Source organism: Amaranthus tricolor, chromosome 7, assembly GCF_026212465.1.
Source record: "Amaranthus tricolor cultivar Red isolate AtriRed21 chromosome 7, ASM2621246v1, whole genome shotgun sequence".
In the NCBI taxonomy this organism is placed as follows: Eukaryota; Viridiplantae; Streptophyta; class Magnoliopsida; order Caryophyllales; family Amaranthaceae; genus Amaranthus; species Amaranthus tricolor.
Genome location: NC_080053.1, coordinates 5,999,537 through 6,015,420, shown reverse-complemented (window position 1 = coordinate 6,015,420; position 15,884 = coordinate 5,999,537). Strand labels below are relative to the sequence as shown.

The 15,884-nt window shown below is 27.6% G+C and overlaps 1 protein-coding gene across 1 annotated transcript; it reads right to left on the bottom strand.

Annotated features, from left to right (window-relative positions):
* Nucleotides 1-3,617: 3,617 nt before the first annotated feature.
* On the bottom strand, nucleotides 3,618-6,784 carry LOC130818383 (transcription initiation factor TFIID subunit 15-like). Its single transcript, XM_057684548.1, has 4 exons — nucleotides 6,642-6,784; nucleotides 5,006-5,389; nucleotides 4,185-4,311; nucleotides 3,618-4,032 (listed from the first exon to the last, which is right to left on the bottom strand). The coding sequence occupies exons 2-3, from the start codon at nucleotides 5,380-5,382 to the stop codon at nucleotides 4,221-4,223; spliced, it is 468 nt and encodes a 155-aa protein (XP_057540531.1). The 5' UTR covers nucleotides 5,383-5,389; nucleotides 6,642-6,784; the 3' UTR covers nucleotides 3,618-4,032; nucleotides 4,185-4,220.
* Nucleotides 6,785-15,884: the final 9,100 nt, after the last annotated feature.

Here is a 15,884-nt window from a genome sequence, read left to right as displayed (position 1 = left end):
GGGGTTTTCTTATTCGGCACTAGTATCCGTGGTGATCCGTTCGATTCTTGTGGACCATCATTAGAGGAACGACATTTAACGTTCTATTATCTCTATTTTGGTATTTCTTATTCGATTATATAACGTAAAATTCACGCATCAAGAGTATGATATTCTACTTTATTTGATAATTTTATTATGATATGCATGCGATTCTATTTAGATGTTATGAAATGATATCTTGTAATTCAACTTTACGCATTTATATCCTTATACTTTCGTTCCTAAATTTCGATGCTCAATTTTGGCGCAATTTTGGGGAAGTTTTCGCGAGTATATGGTTTCCAATGTGACAGTTATTCGATCAGTATTTTGGTTTTCAAATGGTAATTGATAATGGGCTGGGTTAAGAATTAGTGGACTCATAATGAGACCGTGGCTCGCAAGGCCGCCTGTTATAATTAATATATATTCATTTTCATATGATGAAGACCTATATTTGCACATATTTAGATTTTATGATATTTATACTAAATTTATTCATTTTTACCATAATCAGCTTTTGTTTAAACAAAATAAATCAAATTTAGTTAGTAGTTTACATGATCAATAAAGATGAATCGATTGTCATTGAAAAAAATAATTCCAAAATAAAGTAAAAGTAAAAATAATTTGTGCATAGTACGGATATGTATCTTATGATCTAATATACTTTATAACTCTTGTTCTAGTTCAGATACACAAATGTCAAGAGTACTTGAAAGCTTACCAAACTAAACACACAGGGTCATTCTTGGAAGTAGTTTTGAGGTGCAATCGCCCAGGGCTAGCTCACGAAGGGGCCCGAATTGAGTTAATTCGTATTATTATAAATTAGTTTGTGCATTAGTACTTTCTAGCATGGATCAAACCTGCTGTGTTAGATTTCTTAGTTAAGCGCATAATTAACCATTAAACTACATATAAATTTGTATTAACATAAGTTCTTTAATAGATATTATACATAACCTTTTTGCCTTGGAAGAAGAATCTGGTAGAAAAATATATGAAGCATGCAATATAGTTTCACCTTTTTCTCAAACGTTATTAACAATTTCTATTTTCTTTGTAATTAATTTTTGTTGATTAAATAAATTTTGCACTACTCATCATGTTTGTATTTTTATTTTTCATTTATTATTCCAGACATATTCAAATTAAACATTTTTTATTCATCATAATGCATATTTTATTAATTATTAAATATTTTATATTTTTTAATTGTGCAAAATAAAAAATATTAAAGATTTCTTTTGGAGGAAGTATATTGTTTGTAATTAGATTAAAAGGCCTATTTATGTAGTGATAGATTTAAAGATTCTTGTATGTAGGATCAAAGTAAAATTATAAGATAGAACTAAGGGTCCGTTTGGTTCAGTGAGCAGGAATGGAATGGTATGGAATCCCATACCAGGATGGTATGGATTCAGATTCCCATACCAGACTAAAACTGTTTGGTTCAATCCTGTAATAGATATTGAATCCATTGACACTGTTTGGTTCAATTATGGAATGGATTCTCTGTCCAGTTTGTATATAGATACATACATACATATTATGTTGCAAATAGATATTGAATCCATTGACGTCGTGAATCTTGATTTGTCTGGTTTAAGGTTAATGGCGAAAATGTTGCATGAAATCAATTTCCAAAGACCCAATTTCCAATTTCCATGAAATCAATCCAAAAACCTCAAATAAACCAAGCAATCAAACATCCATGAAATCCAGTACAAAGCAAAACAGAAAGACGAAGTGAATTAATCCATGAAATCGAAGTTCTCAAAGTTGCAGATCTGAAAAAAATTGCAGAAGGAAGACGAAGTGAAATAAAAAAAGCAATCTCCAATACAGTTGAGTCTCACTAAACAAAGATTGTTTAACAATTAAAAAGGGAATCAAAAGCAGAAAGAAAAAAAAAAGTACATACTTTGGAAGATTGAGTTTCAGCGAACGGAGGAAGAAGAGAGTACGGAGGAAGATTGAAGAGCAGGAGCAGGAGCAGGAAGATCCAAAAGATTGAAGGAGAATCAGAGAAGAACTCGTGGAGATGAAGATTGAAGAGCAGCAAAGATTAGGAATTAGGGTTTGTATATGGGAGGAATGGATATTGAAACTTTAGGGGTTAGGAGGGTATGGGATATTAGGGAAAATAAGGGTATGGGAAACCTTTTGGTATGAGAACCCAATGTAAAATTAGACAACCAAACATTGGAATGGGTTCTCATACCATTCCATACCCATTCCAATAACCAACCAAACACACCCTAAGAGTATTTTGCATGTTTTTTTATTCATAAAGTTTTCAAAATTATCATTTAATAAGTCGTCATCATCATTATCATCATCCCACTAAATTTAACTCATTTAATTTAATAAGCAAAATATAATATGTAAAAATTCAAATGCAATAAACAAAAATTCAGTTCTTTAATTATGTTTTTCGCCTAAGGATTAAAAATTATTAGAAAATTCAAAGACCCTTAGACTAAGGGCGAAGCCATACTGGAAGTTGGGAAGGCCCGACTTACCAATTCAAATATGCAGCCCATTGTATTTTTAACTTGAGGCTCTTATTAAATTATATTATAGAAGTGTAATATAACGGTTGATGCTTTGATTTTAATCTTCATGTAAACTTGTAGTAATTATGTTTATGTTTTGTATTTTTTTAATAAAAATAAATTAACATGTAGCCTCCCAACTTACAAATATAACATTTATACTCTAAAAAAACAACTTTGTATTTTCACTTGTTTTTATATAATTAATTTTTAAGAGTATTAGTTATGTAAGCCTTTAATTTAAATTTGCTACTTCCCCCTTAGGCACATCTTTAATCCTACATAAAAAATAAAAAAATTAAAAATTAAAAAATTAAAAAAAAAATTAAAAAAAAAAAAAAAAAAAAAGTGGTTAGAGTAAGGCTGGCAAATAGGTGTATTAGTATAAAGGAGTTTAGTAAGTGAAAGATGAATATGCATTGCATGAAAGAAAAAGAGAGCATAGTGGTCCATTAATTTGCTTTAAACAGCTTTGCAGAGTTGTTCAGGTTTGATTGTTAAAGTCATGATTCAAAGCTTACTCCCCCATAAAGCAAAAGCAAAAGATTTCTTGAGAATTCAAGGTTACATCTTTGAAATTAATGCAAAATACTTCATATAATTTATAGTCCTCCTTAATTCTGTTAAAATAACACTATTTGACTCAAAAATTTGTTATATATATAAATCAAATGATACTATTAAAAAATCAATTCGTGTCAAATAATGCAATTTAACTCAAAAACCTTTCACATAATTAAATCAAATGATGAAGCTGTTCCTCTATAAAATAAATGATTAAGCAAAAAAAAAAATCTGTAACATAAATTCAAATTATAAAATAAGATATTTAGTTTATTATTTTAATAACTCAACCCTTAATTTTATTTTTAGGGTTTTATTTTTAGGGATCACTTCGACCATATTGTTTCTTTTATCCTTTTTTCGGAGGGATACAGATTTGATTTGTTGTTGTGGCTTTCTTGGAACATTACAACTAAGCGAAAATTGGCAACATGATTGATATGATATAAAATAATAATAGCAAGAAGTATATAAGCAAATATTACTAATTAGTATTAGCAAAAATCAAACTCATTGCATCGCAGAACATGAACCACTACATAAAAGATTAAAAGTAATTTACGGCCGAGAGATTCTCCCACCAAACTAGATCAAATAAAAATAAAAATAAAAAAAAAATCGAAAGGACAAATATAATTAAAGTGACATGAGCTTTGACCAACAAAATATCTAGCTATCTAAAAAAAGATTATCATACTACAAAAGTAACAAAATCAATTGAAAACTCATCAGCTAATTAACTTAATTCATAAAATTTCGATCGCCTAACAATTAAATTAAATGAGACAAAATCTAAAAAGGAAATAATTCTAAATTATGCCGTCATATGTAGTAACTTGATATTCTTCGTTCATTTTAATATGTATTTCCATCAGCATTGCATTACCTGAATGTTAATCACAGAACCACATTCCACACATCATATAAATAATAATAATAATAATAAAAACAAAAAAAACAATTTCATTTTAAATTATATGTATGAAGATTATTTTAATTTCAAAGGAAAAAAAAAAAAAAAAAAAAAAAAAAACATACTCGAATATTTTTGGAAAATTAAGATAAAATGATAATTTAATATTCAGAGTTGCTGCCAGAATCCCTTGGTTCCCTGCATCTGAAACACTCAGTCCTGCTTGCAAAATTGTGCTCGTTGCAACCCAACCTGTTACGTCACATTTCTGATTATTTTTACATTTTTATAAACATAGCAAATCTTATACTATAGATAAGGCAAAGAAGTAACTACGCTACACAATACTTCTACCATTTTGACTTTGACTTTAAATAGTCATTCAGAAAATGGTTGATTCATAGTAAAACATTATTTTGTTGATAAATGATGACAAGTCATTCATCGGACTTTGCGCTATAAAATTTAAATATATAACAACTTTTTAATTCATATGATCCAAAACTCTAAGAACTAGAGAAAATATTGTGCAAGTGATGAAAATAGTGCTAAATTAAAGGATTTATACGTTAAATTATGACATACATAGTAGAGTTTGCACCATAAAGCTCAAATATATAAAACTTTTTATTTATTTGGTTCAAAGTAAAAAGATAGGTAACATTGTAAAAAGGATGAAAATAATTGTAAATAAGAGAATTTAAAATTAATTTATTACTTTAATATTAAAGCACCAAGTGTTACGAAATGAACAAAATTACTTATTGCATATAGTGTTGAGAAATAAGGAGTTCATCACATGAGTCCATAACTTACTTCATTAAATTAGAAATAACTCTAACTACTCACGTAACCTCTACTTTAATTATAACTAATATTTTAAATCAACTCAACAGAGAGAGCGCACGCCAATTAAGGAGAGTAGAGTATATAGGAAGTGCATTACCTAGTGCATATCCAGTCACCAGATTTCCAGCCAGAGCGGCCGCTTCCACCAGCACTACCAAGGAAGATTCCACGAGAGCGGGTGATGCCATCAAGTGAGCCAGATTCCTCTTTGTAGGCCCCACACTTGAAGCAGCTGGATCTACTAGCAAAGTTGTGGGCTCCACAGTTGCCAATGCTACAGTACCAGTCACCAGGCCTTACATCCGGGCCCGCAAAGCCACCACCAAAGGATGGCCCACTAGATCTTCCATAGCTGCTGTAATCGCTACCACCTCGACCATCGGGACGTGGGTCCCCACAACGCTGGCAAGAATCTCTTCTTTGGAAGTTCAAATGGTTGCATGACCTACAGTTCCAATCTCCTGGCCTATTCATTTTCTTCCTATTCAACCAATCAAAATCTCCTCAATTATTATCATATATAAATTCAATACTAAATGAATTTTATTTTTGTTACTATAACTTTCACATTGGCCATTACATAATTAAATAATTAAAATTTATATGTTTGTGATCCCTCTTCATAAATGGTACTCTATATGTTCCACCAATTTTTCCCATCAATTGGCTGTAATACTAACAAAAGTATATAAAATGTGTTTTATTTGTAGGAAAGTGAGAAATTTGTGTATGAGATAAAAAATTAGTTAAATGTGTAAATAAGAATTAAAAAATAATTGTTTGTAATGAAAAATAAGACAAATTTGATGTGATAGACTAAAAATTAAATAAAAGTGAGAAAAGTTTTGTAGGATAAACGATGTATAATATAATACGGTAATTTTATTTGAGTTTAAGTCAGCCCTTAGGTAATTTTCAACCCTTTATTATTTTAAATAAATAGTGTTTGATTTAATGAAAAAACACTTAGGCAATATAAAAGCAAAAAAAATTTGGTTTTCTATAGTTAGAAATGTTTGTAAATGTAATTTTTCATGAAAAAAGAAAATGAAAATAATATTGGATAAAACGTGTGCGACAAACAACCTTAAAGAAAAAGATATGTTTGAATAAAGAAAGCATTATATATATTGCCACCAAAAATAGGATGTAAACCCCTCTTTTAAGGGGAAAAAGAAGATACTAACAAAATCTTTATCATTGACAGTGGAAAATGTTAGGAGATGCTGAGACAAGGCAAACAAACGGAATTGGTCATGACTCATATGACTCAAAAGCATTTGTCAGCCCATTGTTTTTCTCTTTTTTTCTTTATTTATTTTCTTTGCTTTTTTGTTTTTCTAAGTGGAGTAATTGGGAAACTATATACGTACTCCACTATACATGTAAAAATAATGATAACATAATTATATTGGTCAGTTCAGTATACCGTTCGAAGATAGGCTTAAGAATAGCGGTAATATTCTAAATATAAAGAACATTTCTTGTTTTAACGTACACAAAAATAAGAGTATTATTTCATCAAATTATGTAAAAATAACAAATTTTGCAACACAAAGTACAATGTAGAACTAAAACAAACTTGTCTTCCAACAATATGAACAAAGAAAAAGAGAAGAAATTTGTTTTATCAATTTTTTCAAATATTATGAATTAAAATGTACTAAAAATTTAAATTTTGTGACATAATATGATAAAAATTAGGGAGAAAAGAGAGAAAGAATTAAACTCACCTTAAAGAGTAAAGAGATGGAATAAATAGTAAGTGGAAGAAATAATAGAAAGAAGATTAGGGTTTGGGAGAAAGGACAATGGTTGAGTTTGGTTAGTGAAGGGCATAAGCATGGTTTATATAACATGCATGAAAGCCTCGAATTTCGAGAAGATTTTAGGCAGCTGAGACTAAGAAAGAAAGAAAAAAGGATAAAAAGAATGTTTTTTTATTTTTTTATTTTTTTATTTTTGAAATCCTGAGCTGGCTTCCTTGAACGTACAATGGAATCAATCCATTAAAAGTTTCAAACTACATAAAATAATAAGTACGAGTACTACGTAGGAATGCTGGAGTATTAAGTAGAGGCCGTCTATAATTATTATTATTATTATTTTTTGTTTCATTAAAGAAATTGTTTAGCCATTGTTCAAAATATAAATAATGCAAAATAAGTGGGACGAACTAAAATAACAAATTATGTTAAGTGAGTTGTACGAAGAGAAGAGATAATATATTACTCATTTTGTTTACTCAATTTACACCACTTTCTATTTTAGTCCGTTTTACTGATGTTATACTATTTTTTTAGTCAATTACTCACAATCCTTTTAATCTTTACGAACTTATTCTTTCTCTTGTTTTATATTTTATTTTTTGTAAAATGAGTTGCACTATTTTTCGTAAAATGAGTTACACTTAATTTTTTTCGTGTTTTTCAATTCAATTCTCAGTTCTACTAATTTTTACCAAAAACACAATAATTGCTAAATGAAAAAGAAAGAAAAAGTATGAAAATAGGCTGAAAAAATTTGAATTTCATTTAGCCATAATTACTAGAATATTTAGCAAGGGAATGTCTTGCATTCAAACAGAGTGTGATATAGGGGTGTTTGATTTATGACGTTTTACCTAACTTTTTGGTTAGTTTTTGTTATTTGACTTGTTAGTAGATTAAATAGCAAAAAAAATATTTGGTAAATGACTTTTAAACTAATTGAAAGCTATATTTTAAGCCAAAATAAAAATGCTACTCTAATCAGCTTTTTGATTGACTTTTAGTTTAATGATCTACTTTTTCTGTAATAAACAACCAACAATCAACAACCATAAATTAAATTTACAAAATATCTCGATAAACAACTGATTTTTAGCTGAAGTGGTGACCTAACGGTTACTCCTTCTATTTTCGAATATAATGTTCGTCTCTTGTAGAGACAAGGATCTTCATTTTATTTTGTATTACAATCTTGAGTATCCTTGATATAATTCTCTATTATTAATGTTTATATTATCCATAATTATTGATAATGTACTTAGTTTCTACTTTAAGTTGTAACGAGGAAAATATTAATTCTTTTTATTTATTATGATATATGTTTGAAATTTTATAATTTTATACAATGAATATGATGTACTAATATAATTCGTTCAAGCTTTTTAATTAGGGTTAGTTATGGGGCGAGTCTGGAGTGGACGCAACCAGACCCAAACCCTTTTAATTTTTAGAGATTCAGACCTGGATAGGGACTAAGCTTCCATTGTTAGTAAGAAAAATTGCAAGAGACGGACTAAGCTTTGGCCCAAATAATTAGTTAGGTTAAAAATCAATAATTTGTAATGATCAAAAACATAACTGTGGTCTCTCCAAATGACGAACTAACATCCACTTGTCAAGTACGTGCAACATAGTGATGATGATGGAGGCTAATGGTGTTTATTGTATGGATTGTAATTAGTGGAAATGGTTTTATGGTGGAAGGAGCGGCGTTAGTGACACTCTTGCGTAAGGGCATTACTGTCGGTGAAAATAACTTACTGTATAAGCTCCTGTATTGATTTAGATGGTGTTAAGACCGAACTTGGTCGTAATTGCAATACTTTCTTAACCAATGGTTACATTTGGCTCTGCTATCCGTTATCTCCCATTAAAATTCTATTCCAAAATTAATTAAAATTAGTAAAAGACAATAATATAATTAATTGAGCAAAATTTTAAAAACCAAACAAGTATTCCTAAAGTTCCATTGCAAATTAATTGATATTAGTAAAAGAGGTACGTAAACCTCAGTGGACCGAACCTAGCCAATATTTTGCTCATGATTAACTTTTATTATATATATATATATAGAGGTTTAAAAATAAGAAGGATAGGAAGGAATTTTATCCGTCAGATCTTAAATCAATGGTCCTTCTTGCACACGGTTCAAAACAAAAAATAAATTGTGATGTTTTCTTAATTAATATGTGATAGTTTCTGTATAAATATGTGTTACTTGAAATTGTGATGTTTTCTAAATTAATATGTGATGCTTTTTTCATAAACATGTGTTACTAGATCTTTTCCTAAGACAACTTTTTTTAAACTGTTAGATCTTAATTAATCAACAGTAGCTATTCCTTCTTATCCTTCTTATTTTCACACCTCTTCTTATTGGATCTCTATCATATATATGTATATATATATATATATATATATATATATATATATATATATATATATATATATATATATATATATATATATATATATATATATATATATATATATATATAATATATATATATACTATTTTTAATAGTTGCTATAGTTCTTACAGTAATTACTGTTCATCAACTAATCTTATTTGGTATATATTTCTCCATGTATAATGAAAAGTATAGTCAAGTAGGATCTTGTTTGACTTGTCCTAATGCATATTTTCATAATATTAAAAAATAAAAGTGTAGCAACTATTAAAACTAGAAAAAGTATTTATATAAAATAATCAGCGTGATTTACAAATAACCATAAAAAGACAAAATAAATACTAATAAAGTTAGCAAAATAAAAAAAATAAATTAAAATCCTAAAACCCCACCGTGTTAAATTTTTCACATAAAAATAATTTACTAATATTATAAATCAATCATTATTTATTTAGAATACCTCATTTCTTTTGTCGATGAAGTTATCCCCACAATTAATTTGTACACCACTTAGACACTCTTTAATTTTTACCTCAATTTTTTTTGTTTTAATTTGAAAAGGGTGAACTACTATAATAAATGAATTAATTAGTGGAATTTATTGGGCCTCAGCATCTTAAAAGGAGCAGTGTATGCTTAACCCAATGAACCAAGTTAAAGCTGATATTCAATAATGATCACATAACTAAAGTTGGAGGTTTTAGTAAATACTTCTCTGTGATGACTAAGATTAGATTCCAAATAAAGATAGTAAGTAATTTTTGAATTCTGATAAAGCTTATTGCTAAGGAGAAAGGAAAGTGAAAAGGCCACTATTACAATTTGCACAAATTTTAAGTTACTCAATTACCCTTTATCTTTTTTATTACATCATCTTTTATCTCGCCAGATTGCCACACTTCATTGTTTTTTCATTTGGTTATAATTTTTTTTTATAAAAGTATTTTTTTACTTTTTTTTTATTTTCATCTATACAGTTAAACTTTATAAATTTTATTGTCATTCATGCAATTTGATTGATCTTACTTGTTTTAAATCTCTGTTTAATATACGATAATTTCTTTAAAAGAAAGTATAGTGTAGTTTTTGCAATCTACTATGTAATGTACAATCAACTATGTATGATATCCTTGATTTTAAAGTTGGTTTGTACCAATGCATTTCTTTGCATGGCTTTTAACAAGCCAGCAGTTATGTATACGTGACTGCACGTGACCAAGTATGATGCACACAAGTTACTAAATCTATTATTATAGCCCCCATTGATCGTTGTGTACATACTGTACAATCACTTGAACTACTCATTAACTAAATCTTATACCCATTGAATGACAAAATTTTCTTAGTTTTATGCAATTTATCATTTCCTCGTTTCATTATTTTGCGTCTTGTTCAAGAAATTGTTTTGGGAAAGCAAAATATATTTGGCGAAATTTGATTCTATTCAATTGATTATATAGATATATACATCCATACATATATACACACATCTATCAAACAGATTAAGTTGAGCTGGATTTATTTGCATCATTTATAAATAGGTCAGAAAACCTTTAACTCATACCCAACCCGTTTAGTTAATTTAGTCGAAAATCACAACCCTGATCCGACCTGCAACAGATCAGGTCAACTGGATTTCGACCCACTTAATCTGTTTATAATTTTTTGTTTTTATTTTATGGTTTTCAACATTGATTACATTTAAATTTTTTAGGCTTTAATTTTAAACTTTATGTTTTTTTTGTTTATTTTGTATTTAGTATTAAAAATAAGAAAGTATTAAGTGAATTAAGTTTATTTTACTTATTGATTTAACTCGGAATTAACAAGTTTAGTTAAATAGATTATACAGGTTTGTTTCAGGTTTAAAACTTTAACCCGAACCTAACCCATTTAATAAACAGATTAGCTCGGATCGACCCATCTAATTAGTTGGGTCAAAAGTCTAAAGCTAAACCCACTTATTTCGGGTTAGGTTTAGGTCAGATTAGCAGGTCGAGTCAGCTTTTTCCAGAACTACAAACACACACACACGCAAACATATATGGGATAGAATCAGGTGAAAACAACTTAAACGGTGAAAAACTGAAAAATTGGTCATGACGATTTTGTAGAATTTTTCCAAATAAATCATTTTATAGGTTAAAATGTAACTGTATTATATTCAATTTAAAAAACTTTATTAGATGAAATCAAACAATCTTACAATCATATCTTACATACAATACTGTAAACAAACTGAAAAGTTTCCAAATGACGATATTATGGAGTTATGCCAAATTAAGCATTTTTACAGGTTCAAATGTGATTGTCTGATATTCAAAAGATTTTATTAAATTAATTATAATTTTAAATATTAAATGTAAGTTCTCAAAATGATTTTATTAGATCAAATCATACAATCTTACGATAATAAAAAGAACAAGAAAATTGCAAAATGACGATTTTATAGAGCTTTGCCAAATGAAAGCGTTTTAACAGGTTAAAATATGATTGTGAGACATTCAAATCATGTATACTATGATATGCAATTGCATCTTTCTCCAAAAAATTTTATTTATAGGTATTTCCAAATTTCGTGCATTGTAAAGTTCACACACACACACACACACACACACACACACACACACACACATATATATATATATATATATATATATATATATATATATATATTGTCTAAAAATCAAATAGGACATTTTAAGTGAATAGGAGGGAGTATTAAAGTAAATTTAGTGGAAAATATATGGAGACTAAAAGTTGTATAAAAATGTTAAACTAAAGTTGGTGGAAAATAGGAGGGGATTATAAACAGTAATTAAATATTAAATATGGATGAACAAGGTTAATCATGTCCAAAATTTATAATGTAAATAGAAAGGTTTTTTAGAGTAACAACATATAAAATAACCAAAAATGTCAAATAAGAACAATTTTGAGAAACGGAGGAAATACAATCATAAAAATATAAGTTTCGATTTTTTTTACCATGACAACTTTGGACATGTGCAGATGTGTAGATGTGTAGAAGGATAAAGAAAAAAAAAACAAAATATAGATACACAAAGCAAGAAATTATTTCTTTGATGAACAAAACACACACAACATGATAAATGGCGTCTTGGAAACCCCTTATATATATGAGATTATGTTTCTTTAATTAATCAATTATACATTAATAAAATACTACTCACAGTGTTTGATCTCAAAGTATCGATGCAAGTTCAAAGTATTCATTTCAAATTATAGATTTCAATTTTTAAATCATAAATGAAGTATTTGAGAAAGATTAAATTTTGGAGTTCATTCTCAAATCCTCAACATTAACTACTTTTAAAAATAGGCTCAAATTCAAATTTAATTTTTTTATTTGTGAAAAATTGAAATTAAGTTAATTCTACATTTCAAATAAAATCATAATTTCTAAACATAGGATTCATGATCATCATGATCATCATCATCATATCCATTGTATCCCACTTATAGAAAACTTGGTTTGGGAGGGAAGAATGACGACAGCTCATACCCATAGAGAAGAGTGCGGTCAAAGAGTCCCTTAGCTCGAGAAATTTCTAAATATAGAATTATATCATTTAATAATAACATACCTAGTCAAAGTGAATTTGGACCCTTAGCTTTTAGCCATATCAAAAAATATTTTCCTTCATCTACAATTTAAATGACTTGATAATTGACCATTAGATTCGAAGACCAAAAAGAGAAGATAGACTAGCAAGCTAAGTGGCTTTGGCTTCTTAAGGGGGATTTGATAAAGAAAAAACAAATAAAGATCCATAATTATTAGGACTAGACAAGATGAATATTCATGAGAATAAAATAAAAAATTTCCTAATGTGAAGCTAAATGTGACCCTACTCTTTATTCTTATCTCCAATTAACAAATATAAATTTTTAAAAAACACTAAAGAGTTTATGGGTCACATCTCCTTTGAGATTGTAGTACTCCATATTAAAAATATTCATCTTTTGTACTTGAAAGTTTATATATATACAAGTATATACTTATATGATGTTCCATGCAAGTTAAAAGGGTTGGTTCCTAGTATTACTCATTAGCCGTAAAACAAAAGAGCAAAAAAAAAAAAAAAAAAAAAAAAAAAAAAAAAAAAAAATCCCTAGTGTATTATTGGCCCCACTTTGTCACTTTGCTTCATTATCTAGAATAGCCGAAATGGAAGACGAGAGGAATTTAGGAATGGCCCAACCTTGAAAAGAAACATAGCAAGATCAAGCTAGCTTTGCTTCAACTTTGAACCCATGATTATAGTTAGACTAGTCAAATTTCATCCCATTGGAAATTAACTCGAAATCTAACAGAATATTAGTGGTTTATAACTCGTAAATTTTGACTCGGAATTAAGAAATAATTCGAGCTAAAATACCGAAAAAATCAAGTCAAATTCAATTTTCAGTTCCACTTCATCATTTTCGGTTACACGTTATTATTTTTACTCGGGACCCACAATATATCTAGTCAATTACTATATTGTTTGTCAATATTTCTTTATTGTAACTTTTTTTTTTGAAATGTTTTATATTGTAGCCTTGATATATGTATACTGTTCGTTTTTTATAAGAAAATATTTTCTATTAAAAAATATAATTATTTGTAGAGGGTGTTTAGCAAAATAGCTTATGGAACAATGTTGGTTTATTTTGGACAAATAAAGGGCCGAGTGGTCAAACTATATAATTTTAGTGTTTGGTGAATCAGCTGATTGAAATAATTTAATATTATGAACATGTTTGTTTTGAACAAGTTGTTTATACTAGCGGGTCGAAATTCCGCTGGTCAAATCTGCCATAGCTAATAGCTATTAACTATCAGCCGTTTACTAACACCCGAAAAAATTAATAATAAAAAATATATATTTTTAAAGATATTAATAATAAAATATATATTTTTAAAGATCTCTAACATGTTGGGTTGATGCGAACCAAACCCACATTCAACTCGAAAATGATCCCCCAGTAATCGTTTTGACATGTCTAAATAAAGTAGATTATGTTTTGGCCAAATCATCACTTATAGCATGCTTTGATGGACGGTGATGCATTGCATACCAAATATTATTAACAGTAATGATATTATATATATAATATTTTTTAGGAAAGAAATTGTGCTGAATAATCTCACTTATTGCTCATCCGTTATAAATAATTTTAAATTTTAATTATTTTTAAATAATTCAATCTTTATATAATTTTTTGCTGACAACATTTCTTGTCACATTTTAATCTGCTATTAGTGGTACTTATCACCAAAGAGGAATAGGGTTAGACCAACGAAGAAAAAGTAATTGTAATGGCTAGTAGGTGTTTAAAATGTGAATAGGGGTGATGTCAGCAAAAAAACATACATAAAGATTAAATTATTTAAAAATAATCAATTATAGGTATTATTCACGGCTAATAAACAATAAATAAGATTATTCACGATAATTTCTGTTAGGAAAAGCTATTTTATGTTTGAGTCTGCGAATGTCATTTGGATCTTGTTACTAGTTACTCACAATCAATTCATAATGAATACTAGTATACGATTTTGTCCTTTATTTCATATGGTATTAGTTTGTGTGTTTTTGTGATCATTATATTACTTTGCAGTTTGCACTTAATTTCATATTTAATTTATTTCAGAATTCTATGTCTCACAATATTTTATATTTTATATTTAATCAAGTTTGTGTTATTTAATACTAAGTGTGATTCAACTTAATCATATTTAGGTTAAAAAGTATATTTGATTCCGCTAAATTATGTTTAGTTTATTTAAAAGAGAGTTTGATTCAACTGAGTTATGAATGATATAGCTAAATGATTCAACTGAATTAAATTTAGTTTAGTTGAAAAAAGTTTAATTTGACTATTTAGTTTCGTTTAACAAAAATTAAGTTTGTTTCAGCTAAATCAAATTAGTTAAGATACAAATAGGTTTCCTTTAGCTGAATAAAGTTTAATTTAGCCAAATAAAAATTTGATTTAGTTGGATCAAGTTCTTTTAAATTAAAATTAAGTTTATTTTTCCTACAATAAATTAGTTTAGCAGGAAAATAAATTGATTTACATCATCATGTTTAATTTACTAATACTTACATATGAATCAATAGATACTAATATATACTGATACACACTAATACCAATATAATACTATTAATGTTAAAAAGAAGTTTAAGTCGATTAAATCAAGTTTACTTTAGCTAATAAATATTTGAAAAATATGAATCAAGTATACTTTTGGTAAAAACAAATTTTATTTAGCTGAATCAAGTTTATTTTAGGTAAAAATAAGTATGATTTAATATAGCTAAATCAAACTATTTTTAGATGAACTAAACTTGTTTTTGTTGAATTAAAGTTATTTTTAACTAAATTAATTAGATTCAACTGAATCAAACCTTTATTTTATCTAAACTAAACTTGATTCAACTAAGTATATTTAGCTAAAACATAAGATTGATTTGGCTGAAATAAGTTTAGTTTTTGTAAAATATGATTGATTTGACTATTTCAAGTTTAGTTTAACAAAAAATTTGATTCAAATGAATCTAGTTTAGTTTTTTTAAAAAAAATATTACAAGTAAAATCAAGTTTAGTTTGGTAAACTAAATGTTTAGTTAAATTATGTTTAGTATAACAAAAATAATTGATTAATTCTAGTGAATCAAATTAGTTTAGCTAAAATTTAGTTAGATTCAACTGAATCAAGTTTAGTTCATCTAAAAAATAGTTTTGTTCAACTTCATTAAGTATAATTTAGCAAAAAATAAGTTTG

Excerpts from the sequence above, each read along its gene's own strand:
- LOC130818383 (XM_057684548.1), bottom strand. The coding sequence starts at position 5,382 with ATGAATAGGCCAGGAGATTGGAACTGTAGGTCATGCAACCATTTGAAC. Across the intron at positions 4,312-5,005 it reads GGTGACTGGATATGCACTAG|GTTGGGTTGCAACGAGCACA; the intron begins GTAATGCACTTC and ends GTGACGTAACAG.